At 32.4% G+C, this 23756-nt stretch overlaps 2 protein-coding genes and 1 long non-coding RNA gene across 8 annotated transcripts; 2 read left to right on the top strand and 1 right to left on the bottom strand.

Annotated features, from left to right (window-relative positions):
- The first annotated feature begins 1565 nt into the window (after positions 1–1565).
- Positions 1566–4292, top strand: LOC116028537. Of its 6 annotated transcripts, none has more exons than XR_004100171.1 (5): positions 1566–1654; positions 1761–1826; positions 3032–3065; positions 3553–3615; positions 3781–4292. It is a non-coding gene; the product is annotated as an uncharacterized LOC116028537 (long non-coding RNA). The 6 variants fall into 6 exon arrangements; XR_004100175.1 differs by having other exon boundaries at positions 3545–3615; XR_004100170.1 differs by having other exon boundaries at positions 2991–3065.
- Positions 4293–14194: 9902 nt separating this feature from the next.
- LOC116030958 (putative serine/threonine-protein kinase) lies at positions 14195–17080 on the bottom strand. The gene is made up of 6 exons (XM_031273346.1): positions 16971–17080; positions 16745–16860; positions 16277–16493; positions 15919–16156; positions 15685–15835; positions 14195–14619 (listed from the first exon to the last, which is right to left on the bottom strand). The coding sequence occupies exons 1-6, from the start codon at positions 17050–17052 to the stop codon at positions 14329–14331; spliced, it is 1095 nt and encodes a 364-aa protein (XP_031129206.1). The 5' UTR covers positions 17053–17080; the 3' UTR covers positions 14195–14328.
- A 3529-nt stretch (positions 17081–20609) lies between these two features.
- On the top strand, positions 20610–23271 carry LOC116028692 (probable E3 ubiquitin-protein ligase LOG2). The gene is made up of 3 exons (XM_031270484.1): positions 20610–21251; positions 22082–22580; positions 22796–23271. Exons 1-3 carry the CDS (start codon positions 20872–20874, stop codon positions 22913–22915), a joined length of 999 nt encoding a protein of 332 aa, XP_031126344.1. The 5' UTR covers positions 20610–20871; the 3' UTR covers positions 22916–23271.
- The last annotated feature ends 485 nt before the right edge of the window (positions 23272–23756 follow it).

The following is a 23756-nucleotide window of genomic DNA, read 5'->3' as shown; positions in this document are numbered from 1 at the left end:
ATTTAAAACAATAGTCAATATAGATGCAGTAACCAATTGTTATTTTTTGGTAATAATATTGCATTTGAAATGTATATTTTGTGATATCAAATATGAGAAATTGACCTCTGATTTGATCGGGTAAAAGTTTATTCATGTTCTCCTGAATTAGTAGGAGAAATTGATATTTTGTATAGATAAAGTTGTAAATGGATGAATGGGAATTTTATTCTACAAATGTACCCATTACATCACTATAGTAATGATTTATTATAATACCAAGATAACAATTATATTATATTATATTCTTTTTTTATTAGTATTATATTGTCTGAGATCATGGGAGGAGAGTTTTTTGAATTGTAAATGCATGCTTTGTATCCCACTTTCATTTGTTTATTTCCACACCGGTTCAATCATGCATAAACCTACATTTTTCATTTGATAAATCCAATCCTTGTTTTACTTTAGAATTTTGGATGGTTGCCTACTTGCAACACAAATAAAGGAGCAAGAAGGAAATAATTCTCATGGAAAATCTTCATTTTTATTTGTGCACTTGGAATTTGAAATTTGGAATTTGAATCCTACACATCCTGATTATTGTGCTGCATGGAGTAAATAATTTCGAATAAATGGGTGCTGACGTGCTCATATGTGGATCGGGTTTATGGTTGATTTATTTGCATCGGTCTAAAATTGGGATGGCTTGGTTGTATTTGCCTATTTGGTTAGGTCTAGTTTTTTTGGGTAAAGCCAATTAAGATTATCTTTTGAAAGAATATCAACAAATGAACATGGTTAAAAAATTCGTTGGGAAAAAAATTTCTGGCTCATCATCCACTATCCTATGCAATAACAAAATAAATTTTGAACATTTGTTTCTTTTGTCTTATCGTTTTTTTTAAAGCAGATTTTGTTTCCTATACTTTTTTTTTTGTTATATGAATTATAAACCTATAATTGATTTAATATTTGTATTATTTTTTCAGTTATTTTCATCATAACTATATAATTAAATTGAATCGAAAAATAAATAAAATAAACATACGTGTAATACCCCGTATTTTCCTAACATTATTATTTTATCCTAAGGCGTTGACATTCATAAGTTATGATCTTCAGATATTTCAAAAGAATTTTTATAAGTGAGTATAGTTGTTATTAAGCTGCGATCGTACGTCCCGGTCACGAACCGTAAAAATTTTAAGAGCTAGTATTCGGACCCGTTTGTCATAGGAAATGGATTTTTAGACACCATACTATTATTCTTGAATTTCCTATTTAATTAAATCAGCTCATAGCAGCGAAAATTTATTTTGATCGTACCTCGCTAAATTTCGCGGTGTACCGAACCTAGCCCAATTTTGAGGGTTAGTCTGGAATAAATTTTTAGTTTCGGAAATTATTCTATCTGGATTATTTTCCACCGAAACTTTATCTGTTTGGACCACAACTGATATGTTGTGGAGATATTTTATTATTTTATTATATTTTTCCCAAATCTTATCCTATAAGCTAAGAGTGATGGGAAAATATAAAAGCCAAATATTCCCATTTCTTCATTCCCATTCGTGAGTTCAAGAGGAGAGGAGAGGAGAGAGAGTGAATTCATCTTCTTCACCAATCTTCAAGATCCATAGCCAAATTTCCTTCTCAACTCTCAATTTGTTCGGTAAATCTTCGATTTTATTCGGTAAATAGCTCTATATTCCTTCCTAGATCATGAATCTATGCTTAGTTTCTTGGTATTTGTTGTTTTGGTGTTGATTTGATCCTAGGATTTAAGGTGAAATTTGGGGAAAATCATCCAAGATCACTTCTAAGGAATTGTTGACCACTTTGAGGTAAGGAATCCCTTAAGTTGGAGTAGTCACTTGAAATTGGATAATTGATTTTTTTGGTTGATATATATATATATGTATAAATTGTTGGGATGATGAGAAGTGGTAGTTGATATGCCTAAATATCTAAGTTAGAAGTGCTAGTATATAGTATATATATATACGTGTGATGTATGTATATGGATATGTATGTATCACAACAACAAGATGTTGTATGTTGATGGAGTGTTGTTGGTTAAGAGCTTATACTTGTGGAAATATTGGAGAAAAACCAGGGTAGTCTCTGGCAGTAACTTCCGAAATTTATTGGGAAAAATTGGTAAGGTATTTTGATGCCATTTTCTTCAGATATGTAGTTCAATAAGTCTAGAACCCGCATATAAAATTTCATAATGATCGAAGTAGTGGAAGTATGGTTTTCGAATTTTTCTCCAAAACTGGTCCAGAGAGAAAAATTCTGGACAGCACACTGCCAAGGGCAAAGATGGAATTTTCTGTGTTCATTCGCGGATTAAAATGATCAAAACTTTTTATGGACATCAAGTACTATGAGTTGGGGTTCTACCATAAAAATTTAAAGTGAAAAAGAGTTCGGGAACTATCTTTACCGGCTCAAACTTTCGGACTGCGTCAAGCTGAATTCTCTTATTGTTATATGGAAATATTGAGATAAAGATTATATATGGATGTTGGCAAATGGATTATGAGATGGTGATTCTTGGATGATTAATAGCTTATGAGTATATTAGCGATGGATTAAAGGGGGACTTAAAGTTTAATGGTAACTTAATAATGATGATGGTGTTATGAGTTAGTGATGGATATGGGAGGTAGCGAATTGGTTTTAAGGAAACTGTGTTATATACGACTTGGGTTTTTCCATTACTGTTTCCATTTCCATTACCGGGCTGTTATTTTCAGATTTCTCATTTATATTCGGAATATATAGTTATTTTTGAATTATTTCTTGCCAATTTATGTTCTGTTATTATTATTGATGTACATGTTTATTGTACCGAATTCTCCTACTATATTTCTGTCTCATGTATTATTAGAAGATGATCCGGGCAAACCCTTTCCTTTCATTTTTCCCTAACATTTCATTCTGCAGAGAAGTAAACAGAATAATTTTTTTTTGTTTTCTTTACCCCTCATTTCTTGTTGGAGCTCATATTCACCTTGCTGTTGTCGTGGATGGGTTTGGCTAGTTATTTGATGTTGTCTTTATCATATATTTTGAAGGTCAGTTTGAATTTATATTCTGTCTCTTTTGGATATTCGCGTATTGTTCTTTGTAATATATGCAGTTATAGATTATATACATTTTTTGTCATGTGCAAGATATATGTCAGAAATACTTGTATATGTAGATTCCTAATGTAAAGATGTATTTTAGTATACATTAAATTGATAATAACGATATGGAAAAGGTTCTTCCTCTAATTTTTTTTTTCCAAACATATTCAGTTGACATAGGAAATGAGTTACCAACAACAGAACTTAACTTTTACAACATAAGATTTAATTTTAGACTTACAGGTTGTGAAGCGGCGTAGAATTACATTTGTAATGTGAAGATGTATTTTAGTATACATTAAATTAATAATAATGATATAACAAAAGGTTCTTTCTCTGTTTTTTCCCGAAACATATTCAGTTCATAAAGAAAATGATTTACCAAGAACATAACTTAACTTTCACAACATAAGATATAATTTTAGACTCACAGGTTGTGAAGCGGCGTAGAATTCTCACCTATCAGAATGGATGCAAGCCATGCCGCTGTTTACAGGTACGTTGAAAAGAAGGTTTTTCCTGCACTGAGAAAAGCAAGTAATGTAACATATTTCACACCATGAAAGTGGCAAGTTACTGTAAAAGTGCTTCAAAAGAATAAAGATGGTCTACTTAATTTGTCTAATGAAGCAGATGAATATAAATAATTATGAACTCACAGGTTGCAAAGCAGTGTAGAGTTCGAAGGTTTCAGGGAATTTGAGGTATATTATGGTGTTCAAACTCGTGGAGAAAGGCTGCATTTTATGTGCACTCAGAAAAGCACTTTCAAAAAAGAAAGGTCCGTGACTACAATAATTAAAGCATTAGTATGAGACAAGTTCTCTTAACATATTTTCCCGTAACTTGCGGTATTGTGTTCCTTTTCATTGTCAGTTAAATATTATGTTATTTATATGTTTTGGAATATTGTGTTTGGTGCCCGACGTTACCCGTTCGAAATGATATAATTATAGATTTTTTTAAAAAAAGTGGGTAGTTGGGCCCACAAAGATGGTACTGAAGAAACGATAATATATTTCTCCATATATTCTTTTGTATGTTTATTTATTAAAAATTGTAATGTGGCAGACATTGCTTTGGGAATTGGCCTACCACAAAGGTAAAAACACTATAGTGGCACAAGATCCAAACTATTTTTTATAATAATGTGTCAAGACATTTTGTTCGTAATTGGTCCACCACAAAAGCAAAAACACTATAGCGTCACAAGACCCAAACTATTTTTGTAATCACTATAATATAATATTGAAGCCTAAATTATGTTTAGATAGTGTGCGTATATAATATCCAAAGCAGGCCCATGAAAATAGTGTCAAAGTTGTATTTAAGCAGCCTGAAATTGGAAGGTCGATCATCGGCAAGGGCAAATATGGCATTCTGTTTGCAAAGCACATCAATAAAAGCACAAGGTACAAAGAAATGTCATCGGAAAAAGTCTTGGGCAAATTATACTGAGCTTTTATATGTTATAGTGATATATTTAAAATATGCATCTTGAAGGCTTTTTTTGCTTTTTATTTCAACAGATTCTTTAATGCTTTATATATATATTTTAAAAAATTAATAATGAGATGTATAATTTATAATATGTTTTCTATTTGAATTATTTTATCAAATTCATCTTGTTTCATATTTTGTTATGAATATTTTTATAAAGTTATGGTGTGTTTTATTTTTCGCCTATATTTTGTTTCATCTTGAAGGCTTTTTTGCTTTTTAATATTTCAAAACAGATTCTTTAATGCTTTATATATACTCCGTATTTTTTTTAAATATGCATCTTGAAGGCTTTTTAATTTGTTTTTTATTTCAACAGATTCTTTAATGCTTTATATATATTTTTAAAAAAATTAAAAATGAGATGTGCAATTTATAATGTGTTTTATATTTGAATTATTTTATCAAATTAATCTTGTTTCATATTTTGTTATGAATATTTTTATAAAGTTATGATGTGTTTTATTTTTCGCCTATATCCAACAATATTTATGACTATTTCTTTTGCTTCAATGTTTCGCCAGTGTTGCAAAAATCCCATCTAGGGTTGCAATTTTTAATATTTTAGTATTAACTAATAAAGTATTTAATAATTTATAATTATTAGTCATATAAAAATTTTAAAAAAATTAAATAATTTTTTTAAAAATAAAAAATACATAAGCACTGATTAATTGCCGCCTAAGCGTATGAAGAGCGTCTAGCAATTTTTTCAACCATGTGTTTCACCCCAGGAAAGAATTTATGGATCTGCCATGTGGACAGCTGATGAAATGATATGATGATATAAAATCCGGTAGAAAATTCTTGGATTATGTGACGAGTGCCTTGGTAGAAAAATCCTGGTCTTACTTTAGGGCTTAAGCTATTACTCAGTGTGCTTGGAATCCCAGTTACGGGGTGTGCACACTTAAATTAGCGGTCGTAATTCCACATGTGATTGATGAGATAAGGAAAAATACTTCGAGACATGGTCCCCGTAGGGGTCATACACATATGGTGGTGACCTCGCCCTCCTTTCATGTATGATTATGATGATGATGGCTAAGACCAAAAGATTTCTCCCGTATTATTATAAAAATAATTATTTTTCAATGATGATCCCCAAAAGGAAGTTTTGTGAAAGTTTACCTATACTTTGACAACAAGCCGTACTTTACTCTCGATATTTATTATGTTGGAAATGCTATTATGATATAAGAATACCGTTTACTTACCTTTGTGGTATAAATGATTCTATTACGATTTACAAGTCTTTTCATGTCATTAAATTACTTTTTACTCAAAGCATTAAACCCTTTTTCGATTTACATTCATAAGCATGTGAACATGAATTAATTATCTTATAAACGAGTATATCTATATATACATCTATGCATTAAGTATGTTATCTATTATTGTATATCTATGATTCTATATGCTACTTGATGATGTATAACGTGCTTATGTGATTACCAAATCTACCTATTTTCCAATCTATATATGTATAAACTAATTTACAGGGTGGAGTGGTTTATACTTAGCATTTATGCTAATGGGTTGTTTTCTACTTGTTTTATTAACCCCCTTCAGGTTTGGAGTAATGCATGACGAGAGTATGATTAGAGGCTTCTGACTTGATAGTATTTATTGTTTTAGTTTGACCTTAGTTAGTAGCTTTTGAGACTGTTATTGTTTAATAGCGATGTGACTTATGATTATAGATCGACTACTTAAATAGATTCTATTGAAGTTAACCTTTAGATTGTTAGTATTGTAGATTGGTTTGATGTTTAGATATATCTAGCTTTTACAATCCCTTATTTATGTTTTGTAAGCATGTGAATGTTATTTGGAAATTTTAGCCTTAGCAACTATCCGGGGATGGGTAGTTGTGACGGTAACATTTCCTAATGTTGGCTTTGGATTCTACTGCAAGTGTTATATTTATATTAGACTCAAATGTTAGAAAATTGGGGATGTTATAGTTCGTACGTAGACTTCTCTTTGATATCATTTTTTTTCCTTTAATTTGTCATTAAATTTTTAAATAAAATTTTAATAAATACATTAATAATTTTATTACAAAATAAATTATTTTTATGAAAATAAATAATGAAATATCTAAAATAATATTATAGTTATTATATTATAAGTGTAAATAAATTAATTCATTTTATTTTTATAAAATTTTAAATAAAAAATTATTCATATATTTTATTCGAATGTCCATAACGGTAACATTGTGTTGAGTTGAAATTACAAATTAGAAATTTAGGTTGATTAAGTGATGTTGGGAGTGGGTTCGAGTCTCAGTGGAGGCAACTGTTGACTCTTTGTACTTCAGTAGGTTGAGAAAGTCGCTATGAACAGATACTACATTGTAACAGAGTCAGTAGTACTCAAAAAAAAAAGTGATGTTTTAAATAATATTTATAATTTAATGTACTAGTTTATTAAAATTAAATATTTAAAATGTTAATTTTAAAATGTCAAAAATTTTAATTGAACTTATTTAATAATTTTGATAGCTTAAAGTTAAGGCAACAAATTTTAATCCAATAAAAAAAATAGTGGCCCAAATTTAAAGTTAAGGCAACAAAAGTGGCCCAAATTTTAATAAGTTGAACCAATTGACTGTAATTTTTTTTTTTTATCATGAATAAAATGTACATTTTAAATATAATAAAGATACAATATTTATGTATTGAATGTACATTATTTGATAATATACAAAATAATTTATTTTTCATATTCAAATAATATACCTTCAGGCCTGGACCTGGGCAAGGACGGGCTAAACCCTTGCCCAGAGCCCATACTTGAAATGGACCCACCACCGTACCACATCACCTTTTATACATACACTATAGATTTTCGTATAAGTATTTAATATGCGTTTAAGTAATTAAAAATTGGCTTAGCTTAGTTGATAGGTTGTTATGCCAAAGGTCATGGGGTTGTGACCCTATTACATTGTAGTATCTGTAGAGTCAAAAGTCAATTTCGATATCACCTCCATTGAGACTAGGGATGGCAATTCAACCCGCCCCCGACGGGGAAAACCAATCCCCGCCCCGACGGGGGCGGGTTCGGAGAATTATTTCAGAGAACGGGGGCGGGGATGGGTAGAAATTCCTAATCCCCGTGGGGAACGGGGAAGGGGACGGGGAGGGTATTCCCTGCCCCGACCCTCGACCCCGATCCCCGCTCCCCGCCCCGTCCTCGATTCCCCGTATATTATTATATTATATTATATATTATATATTATTTATATACAAAGTATATAAGAAATTAAAAGTTAAAATCCTAGAAGTTCATTTGTTTTGTTATGTACGTATATTTGGACTTTGGACTTTGAAGGAGTTTGAAACAACTTAAAGTGTTTGGGCATTTTATGATTATATATTTTTGTTTGAAAGTTTGAAACTTGGGATATTTATAGTAATATTAGACTTTGGATATTTTAATTTTATTGATTTATGTATGTTGAATTTAGACTTTGTTTAATGTTTTTTTTTAAATTTCCATAATTTTTAAAAAAAATCCCCGACAAGGACCCCCGTTGACATCCCTAATTAAGGTTCAAACTCATGACCTCCCACATGGAAGAGGTCACTACATGCCATTTGAGCACAAAGTGCTTAGAAAGTCATGGGGTTGTTAGGAAATGTGATTGCTTCAACATAGTTTCTTTATAATGTGTTTTCTATTTGAATTATTTTAGCAAATTAATTATATTTTATATTTTGTTATAAATATTTTTATAAAGTTTTAATGTGTACTTTGTTTTATTTTTCGCCTATATCCAACAACATTTATGACTATATTTCTGAAGTGTTTCATTCTTTTTTCAAACTATTTCTTTTGTTTTAATATTTCGTTCCCACTGAAAAAAAAAAAAAAAAAAAACTTGGATCCGCCCCTACCCTTATATGCGCTTTCCCTTTAATTTTTTCCTAACTATTCTTTAAAAGATGAATTTAGGGATATTATATTGTATCGGAGTATTAAAATTGTAACTTATTAAATTTATTTCTATTTCTAATTGTATTTTTGAGTTGTATTGTGCGTCAACGTATTCAAATTAACCTTTAAAAAAAAAACTTAAAATTGATCTAACTAAAAGAAAAAGTATTTATAAATATGATATAAATAGAGAAGATGAGTGATTTATAATGTTTTTTTTTCTATCGAACTATTTTAACCAATTACGTTTATAAATATCATTTATTACGTTTTAAAATATTTTGATTTTTGCTCCAACAATTAAGATGTCATGCTCTGCTCTTATTTGTAAGTTTTATTTTATAAATTTTTATTAATAATTAATTTATTATTTAATGTAATACCAATGTAATTATTTATAAGCTTATTTGATTTTAAACTGTTTATTCAGATTTATAAACTATAATTGTTTATTTATGAAGGCACCGATACTGGTTATTGATTATTTTGCATTTAGAAAAGCATCTAGAGTTGTTTTTATTATTATTATTATTGTACATCTTATTTCAAGTTATTTGACATTAGTATTCTTTTTTCTGTTTTAATTTAAATTTTAGTTATAAAATATAGAACCTATAAAATGATAGGATCGGAAATGTGTACCGTCCTTACACAAATAATCCACTTTCAGTATATAAGAAATATATCTTTTGTTCATAATTCACACCCCTGTTTGGTAAATAATCAGCCTATCAGCCAATTTTGGCTTATTTGATCACTATTAGTTGTTTGGTTAATAAGCTTTTTGTAACTCCAAAATGCTAAAATTCAAAAGGCCCTGTTTGGTTAATGGCTGTTAGCTGTTTGGGTTAGAAGGTATGATTAATTGATAACATTGGCTGATTGTAGAAAGTTGTTTGATAAATTAGTTGTTTGCTGATGGCTGTTTGGTATAATTTCTTTTCTCAAAAAGCTAATTGAAAAGGCTGCTTTGAGTAGCCTTTTGAATTTTAGTATTTTGGAGTTACAAAAAGCTTATTAACCAAACAACTAATAGTGGTTAAATAAGCCAAAATTGGCTGATAGGCTGATTATTTACCAAACAGGACCAAAGGCTACTCAAAGCAGCCTTTTCAATTGGCTTTTTGAGAAAAGAAATTATACCAAATAGCTATCAGCTAACAGCCAATTTATCAAACAACTTTCTACAATCAGCTAATATTATCAATAAATGATACCTTTTAATCTAAACAAACAACCCAATCAGCCAACCGTCATTTACCAAACAGGGCCAAAGTTATATAGATCATGGTGCGTTTAACACGTATCATTGATACCAACGTATGAATACGCGGCTTCAATTCATTGAGGTTGAACAGGTCTCCTGAAGGGTGAAGGTGCCATTTAATTTCCTCTGGGCTGCACCGCACCTTCCACGGTGTTTCTTTGTAAACCGACCAGAGCCCCACACCATTAAAATTTAAAAAGGAAAAGAATTGGAATACCAATTTAACACGTCCACTCCACCTGCCCTTATAAAAGCCACCTCACTTGGCAACTTCAACCCATCACTCTACCAAGGACTCCGATCCCTTCAAGATTTTCCTCTGGGCTGGCTCGCATCTCTTTCAATCAAGATTTTCAGGGAATATCAGTGTTGTTGGGCGTATCGAAGCTTCTACCAGATCTGCAATGGCGAAGACTGGGCTCTTGACTACTTCCAGGGCTTACGAGGTTGTTCCAATGCTTGTCATCACACCCAACAGGACTTCGGTGTCTCCCAGGTTGGAAACGATTCTTGAAGAGGATCATGGGGTTCAGAATGATTTTTGTGATTCGGGTTCAGAGGTTAATTGCAGTGCGCTTTGCCTACGAGGAGCCCTTAGTACGTTGAAACTGAATTAATTAGTTCCATCAGATTAATTTTAGTTTGTTTTTGTTTTTGTTTTCCCATTGAGGGCGAAGACGACTATGTAACATCCTTCCGTCAAAGGGATTCATTTTGTACTATAATGTTTTCTTTCGGACATTAATATTTGATTATCTTTGTGACCACACACAAAAAAAATGTTTAATTTGAGTTTTATGTATTTATGAATTATCCTAGCAAAAAGTTGAAGAACCCCACATGGCACTTGCTATATTTTCTGATTTGCAGTACCCATCAAAAATATACGTGTGATGTTAAATCAATTATTATAACATGATACTCCTTACAAGGTGAATCACGAAATAAAATATATTTTTAATATTATTTCTTTTTTTTTTTTTTGTGAAGGGGAGGCCCCTAAAGGTTCCGGGATTTAATGGAATCTACTTAAAAGCTACTTTAATTTTTAATATATTAAATATTCATTTTAATACATTGAATATTTATTTTTAAAATTTTTTTAGTATATTAAAAATAAACATTTATTCATGGCACATATATATTGAGATGTGAATCATAGACACGGTATAATTTGACATGTTAAAGACAAATTATACCATGGACCAAGTTGTACATTGCATTGTATATCTTTGTTCAAAAATAAATTTCAGATTTTGTACTTGTAATTGACACATTCATACAGTTAATCGTTTCTGTACATGTAAACAAATTGAAGGCACATCATATTATAATTACAAACACATAACATGCACTGCTGGAAATCAGCCAATTTCCGACCACCCGAAAGTGGTCGAAAAATCCTAAAACTCGGTTGGAAACTACTGTTCCGACCACTTTTAGGGTCCGGAGAAATGCTCGTCGGTATTTCCGACCACTCCATCCGGTGGTCTAAAATACCGACCACAATAATAGTGTCGTCAGAAATTTTTTTGTCGCGTGCCAAAGTTGGCTGTTGTGAATTTCCAACCACCTAGGTGCATTTATAAAGAATAGATATTTCCTACTACCAAATATCAAAAAATAATTTTTAAAAGGTAAAATTGTAATTTATACCCCTCCATAATATGTCAATTATCAATATCACCCCTGAATTATTAGTGGTGTAAATGTTGCCCCTCAATTTTTAAAACGGTGCATATATTGCCCCTCTCGTACCGTACAGGAGGGGCAATATTTGTACCGTTTTGAAAATTGAGGGACAACATTTGCACTTGAAAGGGGAAATATATATATATATATGTATCATTTTGTAAATTGAGGGACAACATTTACACCACTAATAATTCAAGGATGACATTGATAATTGACATATTATGGAGGGGCATAAATTACAATTTCTCCTTTTTAAAAAAAAAAACATTTCATTGCTATTAATTACCCTGTAAAAATAATTTTAATACGAATAGTAGTACTTTTATAATGATATAACATCACAAAAAACTAGCAATTTTATAACAATATAACTTCACATATCAAATGTGGTAGCTTCTCTACATTTTAAAAAGTAGTAGTTACTTTACAATTCTAAATATTTCTACATTAGCATCACAAGTTCTAACAAGCACTGAGATTACACTGGAGATTGTGCATCATCATTCACATTGAGATTTGAGATTATCTAACCCAATATCACTACTTTGATTGCTATCAACTGTAGGAGTAATAGATAGTAAGAACTCCGGATGTGCACGACGTAACAACTCAATAATCATCTTATTTTGCTCAAGAATCTCGTTTTTTGTTTTCTCTAATTGTCTAATTCTTTCGTCACAAGCTACATGTGAGTATGATTTTCCATATGTTGACTCTTTTGCCTCGCCACCTCGAGAAAGTAGTGTTGGGTATCTGATCCAAATCCGAACATATAACCTCCCTTTTTTAGACCACTTGCTGCTGCATACCAAACAATTGATTGTTCAAGTTCTGGTTGAGTTTGTTGTTTTTGAGTTACAATTTCCTATATTGATAGACATTAAAATCAGAATCCCAATTGTCAAATATGAAATAACAATAGAAACATCTTGTACTGAAATTTAACAACAGTTTCCAGTTTACTATAATTAATTTTAATTTTTACAGTAAACTAAAAAAAAAATTAGCTCACTATTTTTCTAGGAAACTGAAATTTTCTAGTAAATTCCAGTTCACTGGAATTAATTCCCATAAATTAGTTCCCATGAGTTTAATTCCAAACTAGTTTAATTCCAGTAAACTGGTTAACCAGTTTACACCACCAGTTTACTCCAATGGAGTAAACTGGTGACAAACTGGTCAAGTTTACCTCCAGTAAACTAGTCCAGTTTACGGGGAACCAGTTTACACCAATTTACTGGGCAGTAAACTCGGAATCACTACATTTTCATTCAACATTTCGATTACATTCAACATTTCGACTAATCAAAAATAAAAACAACATTCAAGATAGCCAAACAATAAAATCAATTTAATTTTCATTACATAGGAATTAAACCAAACATCAATAAACCAGTTTAATTCCCGAACTGGTAGGATACTTCCATTCAACATTTCGACTACATTCAACATTTCGACTAATCACAAATAGAAGCAAACATTTAAGATAGCCAAATAATAAAATTAAATTATTTTTCATTATATAGGAATTAAAATTCTTACCATGACATGTTGAGCTTTTTTGCACACAAAGTCATTGGTGCTTTTACGTTTCTGTGTAGCTACAAAGCTGCATGTGATGGCTCCTCTCCAAGCTTTTCTTAAACTTTAAATTACATTTAGATATTAAGTATTAAATGTCTTACAAATCTTCGTATGTGCTCAGTCATTTGGATTGAACCTCTAGTATGGCAGTATAGCCACATATAGACTTAACATATAAGGCTATATGTGGCGCATGAAGGATGTGTTATGTTTTAATTAAAAATTTAAATTGATAGATGTATTACAAATTTATACTTATATATTATATAAGTTGAACAAAGCATACTAAGAAATTATTGGGTGGTAGAAATTCTCAAAAATTCGTGTCTTAGCATTAATTCTCAAGACATCCACACTTGTGCATTATTGAGGATTTTTTCAGAAAAAAAAAAACCAAATAATGGTTTTTTTTTTTTATAGATGGAGAGATGAGTTTTTAGTGATTTGTTTCTTTTTCCGCTAAGAGCATCCTTAGTGGAGTTATTTCACGGTTTTTGAGGAGTTGTTATAAGTGTGATTAGGAAAGAGAAAATGCAATGAGAGGAAAAAAAAATTAAAACAAATCAAATATAAACATAATAATAATAAATAATTGAAGTTGTCAGGCGTGCCTGCTGGGGGCAAGGAGTGCTGCCACGCACGCGTGGCACGAGTGGGCGCAAGGAGTGCTGCGCAATGGTTACTGTTCCAAGCACCCCTCTCTTGAAATGCTTCTCTCACCTCTCACATCTCTCCTCCATGTCATGCAATATTGTACTAATAACCCCAAAAAAACTACTGATATTGATGCTTTAAGTAAGTTTTTTGTACGGTCCACATGGCCACATGCTATCTTTTTCCATGCCATCGCGTTCAGGCCGGCCATGCATGTACTGCACACCCCACGCAGGGCGCGTTAACCAGGAAACTTTATTTATTTAATTTTTCTTTTATTGTATGATGTGTTTTTTTTTCCCTTTTCTTTTTTCTCTTCTTTTTTCTTTTCATTCTCTCCCTTAGACAGCACATTAAAAACTACAAAAAAAAAAAAAAAAAAAAAAACATCAAACAAGTGTGGATACTCTCATGACGTTGGGTGGTCTATCGTATATTGCTATATAATTAATAATATAAACTACAGGAAATGAATATGAAAGGAAAAAAACAAAATATACAGAGCTAACGTAACACTATCTATCAGTTGCACATTATTATTAGCTGCTTCAAGCTAGCTAGCTAAGGACTGAAACTGGGAAAAACAATGCTAGTTTTCGTCTTGTGTATCTTAACATCTCTAAGATCAGCCACAATCCCAGGCCTGGAGATCTTCTTCATGTTTTCATCAATGGCAACCTCGTTGCTCAACATCTTGATCGCCGTCGACATCTTGGGTCGGAGCGTGGTGGTCTCTTGAACGCAAAGCAGGCCGGTCTTCAAGAACCGGCCGGCTTCTTCCGCCGGAAATTCTCCCTCCAGGAGAGGGTCCACTAGTTCCAATAGTTGGTCAGCTTTGTACATCTCCCATGCCTGCAAATTGCAATAGCAACACAATTGTATGATATGAATGATGTTAATTATTAGGTCAATCAATCTATTATGCAGCGCAGCTTTTGTTGACTCCTTTATTTTTGTAATTAGATCTTAATCCCACTTGCTTTTTGTTTTTTTTCCTAGTAAGACAAATCTAGTTCAGTTTCAATCAAATCTTATTCAGGTTAGTTCTTAATAAATACTGAATAAAAATTAAAACATTACACACTCTGTGTAATATTCGAATCTCTAACTTCAAATAAGAGGGCCTCTCTCTTTAGCTATTTTCTCAAAAGTCAAACAAAAAATTATAATATAAAAAAGGGTTAATTTCAGCATATGTCTCTTGTATTTGGTGACAATTTCAAATTTAGTCACAGATAATCGATATTAATTTGTCATTTAACAACACATGCTATCATATTTTGAACAATTTTTATCATTCCAATAACTTTTTCAGGTGAAACCCTATTTTAGGCAAGACATTTTAGTCTCTTCTATTTTAGGCAAAAGTCATGGAAAGAACCAAAGTGTCCAAAATATGATCGATAATCTGGGTGTTATATATATAAAAACAATTATCTATGACTAAATTTGGAAATATCACTAAAGACAAGTTATTTATGCTAGAATTAACTAATTGGAAAAATAATTTAAAAAGCTGAAAAGATTATAAAAATATATATATATATATCCTTTCCTAAAATAGGATTTCACCGAAAAAATGATCAGAAGGATCAAAAATGTCAAAAATATGATAATATGGAGCGTTAAATAACAAAAATGATAATTGTCACCAAAGACAAAAGAGTTATGCTATAATTAACTATATAAAAAATTATTTACTCAAAACATTCCTTAATCATATCTTACTTTGACTATTTAAAAATCAAAACCACAAACACTGTCAAATCCCATATTAAAAGAAGTCATTTCACATTTATTAATTTTCTATTTTAAAATGTTTTAGTATTTGACCAACTCCTTCCATTCTAACTATAATTAATTATTTATTATGCAATTTATACTAAGAAAATTTGTGTTGTTAGTAGAACAACATACCTTATTAACTAAGAAGTGCTCTCCTCGTTCCAAGTCAAATGCAACTATTGGGCCGCCACTCACAATCTCTAATAGCAACACTCCAAAACTATAAACATCTGATTTTCTCGTAAAATGTCCGCTAATAGCATATTCTGGAGAAAGATAGCCCCTTTCACACACAAATAATAACAAAGTAAGGTTATTATTTAAGTAGATAAATTAAATTTGAGTATCAATATTTGTTTAACTTACAATGTTCCGGCAACTCGTGTACTAATGTGAGAAATGCTTCCCCTGAATAACCTAGCCAAGCCAAAATCAGCAACCTTTGGTGTAAAATTATGATCGAGAACAATGTTGCTGGCTTTAATATCACGATGAACTATGTGGGGATTCACTTCTTCATGGAGATAGGATAAAGCTTTAGCCACACCAAGGCATATTTCTTTCCTTAGCCTCCAACTAAATCTCATCCTGGTTTGTTCTGAACCTGTAAGTCAATCTGATGAGATTAGTTAAAGCCCATTTCCTACTATACCCAAGTAAGATTAAACTATGTATGTATTAATCTATTGGAGATTCGGAGATATTAAGGATAATTTGTTGGTACCGAGAAAGGCATGAATAAGGCTATTGTTTTCCATGTAATCATAGACTAGAAGCCTGTTGGCACCATCAACACAATACCCACGGAGTGTTACTAGATTTTCATGTTTGATAACAGACAATGCAGCAATCTCAGACACAAACTCCCTCTCCCCTCGCAGCGATTCAAGCTCAACCGACAGAACCTTAACAGCCACAAAGCTTCCATCTTCAAGCCGACCCTGTCACCACAATCATGAAGCAACCACATATTTAACATCAAAATGCCATCTTTAATGAATATTAAAAACAATATTCAACACCCAATATTGAGTATATATATCACCCCTCTGGTATGAAAAAATCAATCCGACCAGCAGTTTGCCTTTAATTGGACTGATTCAGTGCGAACGGATATTAATCTGAGTATAGTACAAATTTAAATGTCTCTTACAGTTAAGGTTTTCAAGGACATTGAGTATATTGTTATTACCTTATATACAGAACCAAAACCTCCCTCTCCGATCTTACAAGATGGTCTGAATCCTTGAGTCGCAGATTTCAATTCCTCGTATGAAAACAAACGAATACTCTCAACAATTGTTTCATCTGCACAATTAAGAAAGATTATATTCTAGCTGATGATCAAGAAAACCTCATATAACATACAGAAATAATATATCCATTCCCAGTACGTACAGGAATGGGTATGTAAATACCATATTGGGTTTTGGGAGACTCTGAAGTAGTGTTTGGTGAAGAGGGGAAGAAGCACTTTGAAAAGGGAAAAGAAAGCTTCATGTTTGTAATATGAAGATGCCCTTTCTGATTATTCTTCCTTCTAAACTCTGTGTTAGTCGTTTCAACTCTGATCTGAAACTTTATTGTGATAATAATGTATATAGCTAGCCATGGCCATGAATGTTGACTTCCATATATACAAAAGGGTGGATGGAAAAGGTCTAAAAAATTTTAATTTAAGCAAGCTTGACATGCATACTGTTATTGTTGTGGGTGGTGGCATGGATGGATTTCTTTGAAATCGAAAAGTCAACTTTGACCTCCTTAAATTAATTATTTTAGTTTTGCAATAAAATGGGATAATCAACTTGATGAAGATGGACGAATTCATACCTGATTCTATAATCTATATATCCTCATGGCTATATATTTTCATAAATCACCCTTCACCTATTTTAAAATATCAAAATTAGTCCTCAACTTCGAATGGAAACAAATTAAACCTTTAACGGCTTTAACTATGCATTTGTTATCTGATTTAATCATTCAGACACGATTTTGATAAAATACGGAAACAATGTTGAGAATTCAAACTTCTTATGACTTATGTGTAGAAGAATTTAGAAAAAGCAGTAAGAAAAATGGGTGTGGTGATCGAATATTCATGACCCTACGAAGAGAGTTAGAGTTTAATTAGAAACATTCAGTACAATAGGAGAAGTTTAAATGATTTTGGTTTGAGAAATTAGGATTTTCACAATTTTGATTTAAAAAGTTAAAATTCGCACATTTATAACAATGATCAATAAAGAAAATAGTAAGATAGACTTCAATTAAAATTTTTTGCATTTGGTTGAAAAACTAAATCATGTATCAAATACAATGTTAAAGAATTAATATGGTCTAATTGTAATAAGTTGATGAGGACAAATTTTGATATTTTGAAATATGTAATTGAAGACTATTTATGATATATACTTTAAATTGTCATCTCTCATACCATAAATTTTTAAGCAGAGGGTGACTTAAAGATTAAAATAATAAAATTTTGACTTAGCTTCCATGAGAAATAAGTTATTTATATTAAGTATATATTTAATTGCGTACGTGTAATTGAAACGGATGCTACCTAGTACCTACCTAAGTAGCTCTACTGCAGGGATTAGAATTGACTTGATTAAAAAAAAAAAAAAAAAAATTGACTTGGTTAAGGGATTGTAGAAGAGAGGATAGTATCACATTAATGTTGATATATTAATATATAGGATTGAAATTATCAAAATCCTATATATATTAATATATAGTGATTACTATGCATTAATGTAGTAGTTTCAGTGCATTCATATAATAACTACGGAGCTGGAGTAGTTATTGTGCATTCATGAATAATTTATCATTCATTATTGGAGAAGTCTGCATGTTTTGTACGTTAAACGATGTTCTCACCTGAAGGAGACTATATATATATATATATATATAGTCATGATCAGGTGTGGCCTGGTCATTAGGTGTGGCCATGTGACCTATTTTCAGTCATTAGATCATATCAACTCATCAAATCAACGCGCAATATATATATATGTTACAGAACACACTATTGCACATTTTTATTTTTTTTAAAAATACGACGGTATTATTGTAATTTTGTGTAAGTTATTGTTTTTTGCCATCCAGTGCACATTTTTCCTTCTTCCAGTGCACATTTTTATTCTATATAGTGCACATTGTTATGCCATACAGTGCACATTGTTATGCTATATAGTGCACATTTTTCCTTCTTCCAGTGCACATTGTTATGTTATACAGTGCACATTGTTCCTTTTTCCAGTGCACATTGTTCCTTCAACCAGAGCACATTGTTCTTTCATCTAGTGCACATTTTTATACCATACAGTGCACATTGTTGTGCCTTTTACAGCTTTTTTTTTAATTGTATACGACAAACTTTTTTAAAAGATCAATTAATCTTGATCAGTAATTACTAATTTGAGTTGAATATTGTTTGTTTGTTTATTATTTATGTTCGTTTATGATTTGTGATGATAATCGATCCTATATTAAATTTAATATTTTCAATAATTGTTTCACATCTTTGTGCCTCCAGTGCGCATTTTTACCTTCTAGTGCATATTTTTCTTTTTTCTAGTGCACATTTTTCCTTCTTCCCATGCACATTATTGAAGTTCGTAGGTGACAATTTTTTTTTATCTACGGCTAAGATTCTATCTCACTTCTCACATGGGACCTATCTCACCCAAATCGCTTCCCCCTCTCTCTCTCTCTCTCTCTCTCTCTCTATATATATATATATATATATATATATATATATATATATATATATATATATATATATATATACACACACACACACACTAGAGTAGACCAATATGATAATTCTCACCCACAAGTGTTGATTATGCACAGTTTGTGCTCCTTTCTGAAATGAGTCGTAGGCTTCGTTAGGGAAGAGCTTTGCTAATTAGGACAAAAGAAGAAGGAAAATATAAATTATAAAATGACTATTTCTTGTTCATGAATAAATTATGATCATAAACATGTACATGTATATGCATTTGTTTATTTAACGTTGATGAATATGTTCATGAGCGTTAACGAACACGCTTACAAACGTTAACGAACACAACGCTAGAACACGTTCACGAACGTATTCACAAACGTTAATGAATACGTTCATGAACGTGATTGTTAACGTTAGCGAAGACTATGTTCACAAATGTTAATAAACGCTTAACAAATAAACACGAATAAAATTTTTAAAAATTTTAACAAATAAACACAAACATGAACACTCTAAAAATATTCACAAACAAACACAAACATGAACACTCTAAAAATATTCACAAACAAACAAAAACAACATATATTCACTCATGTTTTGTTTGTTAACAGCCCTATTAACAGCCAAATATGTAGAAGAGTTTTATGAGACTACTTTTAGATATTTTCGATGTCTAAAGTGGGCGGTTGAAAATATGTTAATCTTATAATAATATAATAACTACATACTGCCCAACTTGCTATTATGAGATTAAGCAATCCCTTTGGACCAAGAAGCCCATTAAAGGCATCACAAATAGAAATTCCAGTAATGGCGCATACAATTAATGCAGAAAACACGCATTTGCGTGCTCCTAATTCCTATTAACCATTTCCTCCCAAAAAGTTGAATTCCTTACTCCCAAGACTCTTCACCCTCCCACCTAATATAATATCTAAGAGGGTATAAATTATGATAATTTAGTTGCTCATTAAACTCTCACAATCTGCTCGCTACTGCTAATTCCTATCATCTTATTATACACTACTGTTTTTATTTGTAGGCTGTACCCAAATTCTTCCCCTCGATCATTGATGGTGGTGTGTTGTGGGTGGAGCTTTACGTAATCCCATTATCCCTTCCTCTCTCTCTCCCACCAGAGAGAATCTTAGGCATACTAGAATAAGAATCACAGGAAGCTTAGAATAGGGAGTCATAATCTGGCTCAAAATACATAGAATACTAATATTCTCTCTCAAGCATAGGATAAGTTAGTAACCTGTAACTTGTCTCTAGCAAAGAAAATCTAAGACCAGACAAAGTTTTAGTAAAGATATCAGCTGATCTATGTATTTGAGTCAGATTACAACGAATACTTGATATAAGTCATTGTCAATTGCTACACCTTCTCCTTTTTGTCTATTTGCTCTCATATTCCTTCAACTCTTTTTTGTGATTTTCAACTTCAAGTTTTTACTTCTTTTCTTCTATTGAAAAGAAAGGAGAAGTGATTTTCCTCATTATGTGATTCCCGTTCAGTATTAGTAGTAAGTTTTTTTGGAATTTTGTGTTGATCTTGGTATTGAGGAAAGAAGAGTACGATGGGTAACTCCGGGAGCAGCGGGCGGCGGAGAAGCGGCGGCAGCAGTGGGAGGGAGGAGCAGCAGTCTGCGGCGGAGGTGAGCTCCAACCGCTATGTGTTTGCGGCGGCGACGCCTTTCCCTCCCCAATACCAAAACCCGAACGCGGCGCCGTATTTCCAGTACCCGGGTCAGTACTACTCGCAGCAGCGCATATTGGGGGCGGGTAACGGACGGTACCCGTGCGGGGCCCCGCCGGCACCTTATGTGGAGCACCAGAAAGCCGTGACGATACGGAATGATGTTAATCTCAAGAAGGAGACGCTTCGGATCGAGGCAGACGAGGCCAACCCTGGCAAATACCTCGTTTGTTTCACCTTTGACGCCACCGTTTCGGGAAGGTATATCGCTTTATCTCACGTTTCTTCTCATTTCTCTTTAAATTTTTTTTTTATGCTTGTCCACTGGCCCCACACCTTGACCTCACAGAAATAACGTGCGTTTGGTTAGAAGCAATGGAATTGTAATTTTGTGAAAATAGATAAGTAGGAATTTAAATTAGGATATTAATAAAATTTATAAGAATTTGCTAAGCACATTGTGCTCAGTTGGCACCTCTATGATCCTCGTTAAGGGAAAGTCACAAGATTGAACTCCAAGATTAACTCTTTGAGTTACAACAGATGGAGAAAGTATATTGAACAGATACTATAATTGTAATATCGTCTTTTTTCCTTTCCATTAACCATCTAATTGGAATTCATGGGGGGAGCTCTATGAATTTCAATTTCGGAGGGAATTGCAATTTCATGGAATTGACATTCTCTCCAACCAAACAATATAATTGTGCTCCACAAAGAATTAGTTTGTAGTTGAATTACAACTAAAGCCTACCAAACAAGTCCTAAGTAGAGGATTTGAGCCCAATTGGGTGGGGCTCCCACAATGCGGCTATCAGGATTGATCTTTCATTTTATCTACAATTTACTGCCTAAGAAGTAAGAACCAACTAAACTATTCGTGCGGACAAATTTTCTTTATGCTTAATTATGTATTTCTTGTGATGCTTGAATGTAATATGATATATGAAAACAATGGCAAAAAGCTTTCAACTTTGTTAATCTGCAGAGGATAATTGTATATTGTATTTAGCTCATTGATACTTATTTCCTTTGGAACCAAACAATTAGCTGATTTACAGATTTTAGTTTCTTCTTTTACATATATGCAGCATGACTGTAATCTTCTTTGCAAAAGAAGGTGAAGACTGTATAGTGACTCCTGTGATGGAAGCTTTGCTTCCACCAGTGACAGTGCAGTTCCAACGAGGCCTAGCTCAGAAGTTTAGACAGCCATGTGGAACTGGCATTGACCTCTCGATGTTCGAGGAAGCAAAATTGTCAAAGGAAGGCGACATGGACGTATATCCCCTGGTAATCAAGGCAGAAGCATCATCCCCAGATAGCCAAAGGGATACAGAAGCATCCCCAGTTTCTGGTCACACAAACTCTCAGATAACTCAGGCAGTGTTTGAGAAGAGCGGCGAGCCTCATGTCAGGATAGTTAAGCAGATTTTGTGGGTGAATGGCATGAGGTACGAGTTGCAGGAGATATATGGGATTGGAAATTCAGTAGAAGAAGGTGAGTTCGATGGAAATGATCCCGGGAAGGAATGCGTTATTTGCCTATCTGAACCTCGCGACACTACTGTACTTCCCTGTCGCCACATGGTATGCTTTCAGTCCTCTACCACTCTTTGTCTGCAAAAAAAAAAAAACAATCAAATATTGAAACTACTGGCACCTCTGTTACCATTCCAATTGGGTGCTCAGGTCTGGCATTGATTGATTCTTTTGGCTAATAAAAATTTGAGAAATTATAAAACAAATACTACCTTGTAAAGAATCACGAGTTTCAAACACTGATGTGTTATTTCTTGATGCAGTGTATGTGCAGTGGCTGCGCAAAAGTTTTGAGGTTTCAGACGAACCGATGTCCTATTTGCAGACAGCCAGTCGAGCGTCTCTTGGAGATCAAGATCAGCGCTGATGCTGCTGAGGAATGACGAGACAGTTGTTGCCACCTCTCTCTCTGTAAATGCTTTATTCTACTTTCATTTTCCCAGTAACCAGACTGGAAGTCCCAACCATCAGTTTGCAGTTAGTGTTGGATATTCTAAGCAGTTCTTAGAATCATAATCCCCACCATTTATGTTAGAGTGAGTATACAGTTTGAGATTGATGCTAGCTCTGGTATGATGCATTCTGTGTTATCTTGAACATTATGATATTCTGTGCAGTTGCAGCTATGTTTGCTCCACTTTGCCAGATAAAATCAGGTGATTTAGTTCATTTGGAAACTGTGTTACTATGTTCAGATGGTGCAAGAATATGCCAAATAAAATCTTTATTTAAAATATTATATTTTTCTTCGACTTTTCAGTGTTTAGTTGCATTCCAGAAAACTGTATTAGTGTGTATGATTCATTTTCCAAAAAATCACAGCAAAATCTCATTAGCCAACTAATTTCCGGAAGAAGGTGAGAAGAAAATAGGCGTGAGAGAGGGCAGAGAACTTGGAAGAAGCACTTGGAAAATGACTTCTCCAAAAAAAAAAAGAAAAAAAAAAAGAGGAAGTCATTTTCTTAAAAATTTGATGTATATTCCATTCATCAAGACATGATTTTTTATCTGAAAATCTGAGAAATTAAGTTTCCTAAATTTAAAGTTAAACACCAGCTACATCAATCCTCTTTTTTTTTTTTTACATATAAAAATATGACAAATGGATTAATAAATATACAATCGCTAAGGGCCCTTTGGTGGTGTAGTGAAACTTTTGACTTCAGAAAATTTGGGTTCCTAAGAATGTGATTTTTTAAAACGTGAGAAAGTTTTTCAATTTGA

This window comes from Ipomoea triloba, chromosome 9 (assembly GCF_003576645.1).
Source record: "Ipomoea triloba cultivar NCNSP0323 chromosome 9, ASM357664v1".
Taxonomy (NCBI): domain Eukaryota; kingdom Viridiplantae; phylum Streptophyta; class Magnoliopsida; order Solanales; family Convolvulaceae; genus Ipomoea; species Ipomoea triloba.
The sequence above is the reverse complement of the archived record's forward strand: the minus strand, read 5'-3'. Positions and strand labels throughout refer to the sequence as shown.

Excerpts from the sequence above, each read along its gene's own strand:
- LOC116028692 (XM_031270484.1), top strand. The coding sequence starts at position 20,872 with ATGGGTAACTCCGGGAGCAGCGGGCGGCGGAGAAGCGGCGGCAGCAGT. Across the intron at positions 21,252-22,081 it reads GACGCCACCGTTTCGGGAAG|CATGACTGTAATCTTCTTTG; the intron begins GTATATCGCTTT and ends ACATATATGCAG. Across the intron at positions 22,581-22,795 it reads TACTTCCCTGTCGCCACATG|TGTATGTGCAGTGGCTGCGC; the intron begins GTATGCTTTCAG and ends TTCTTGATGCAG.
- LOC116030958 (XM_031273346.1), bottom strand. The coding sequence starts at position 17,052 with ATGAAGCTTTCTTTTCCCTTTTCAAAGTGCTTCTTCCCCTCTTCACCA. Across the intron at positions 15,836-15,918 it reads ACACGAGTTGCCGGAACATT|GGGCTATCTTTCTCCAGAAT; the intron begins GTAAGTTAAACA and ends TGTGTGTGAAAG. Across the intron at positions 14,620-15,684 it reads AGCACTTCTTAGTTAATAAG|GCATGGGAGATGTACAAAGC; the intron begins GTATGTTGTTCT and ends TGCAATTTGCAG.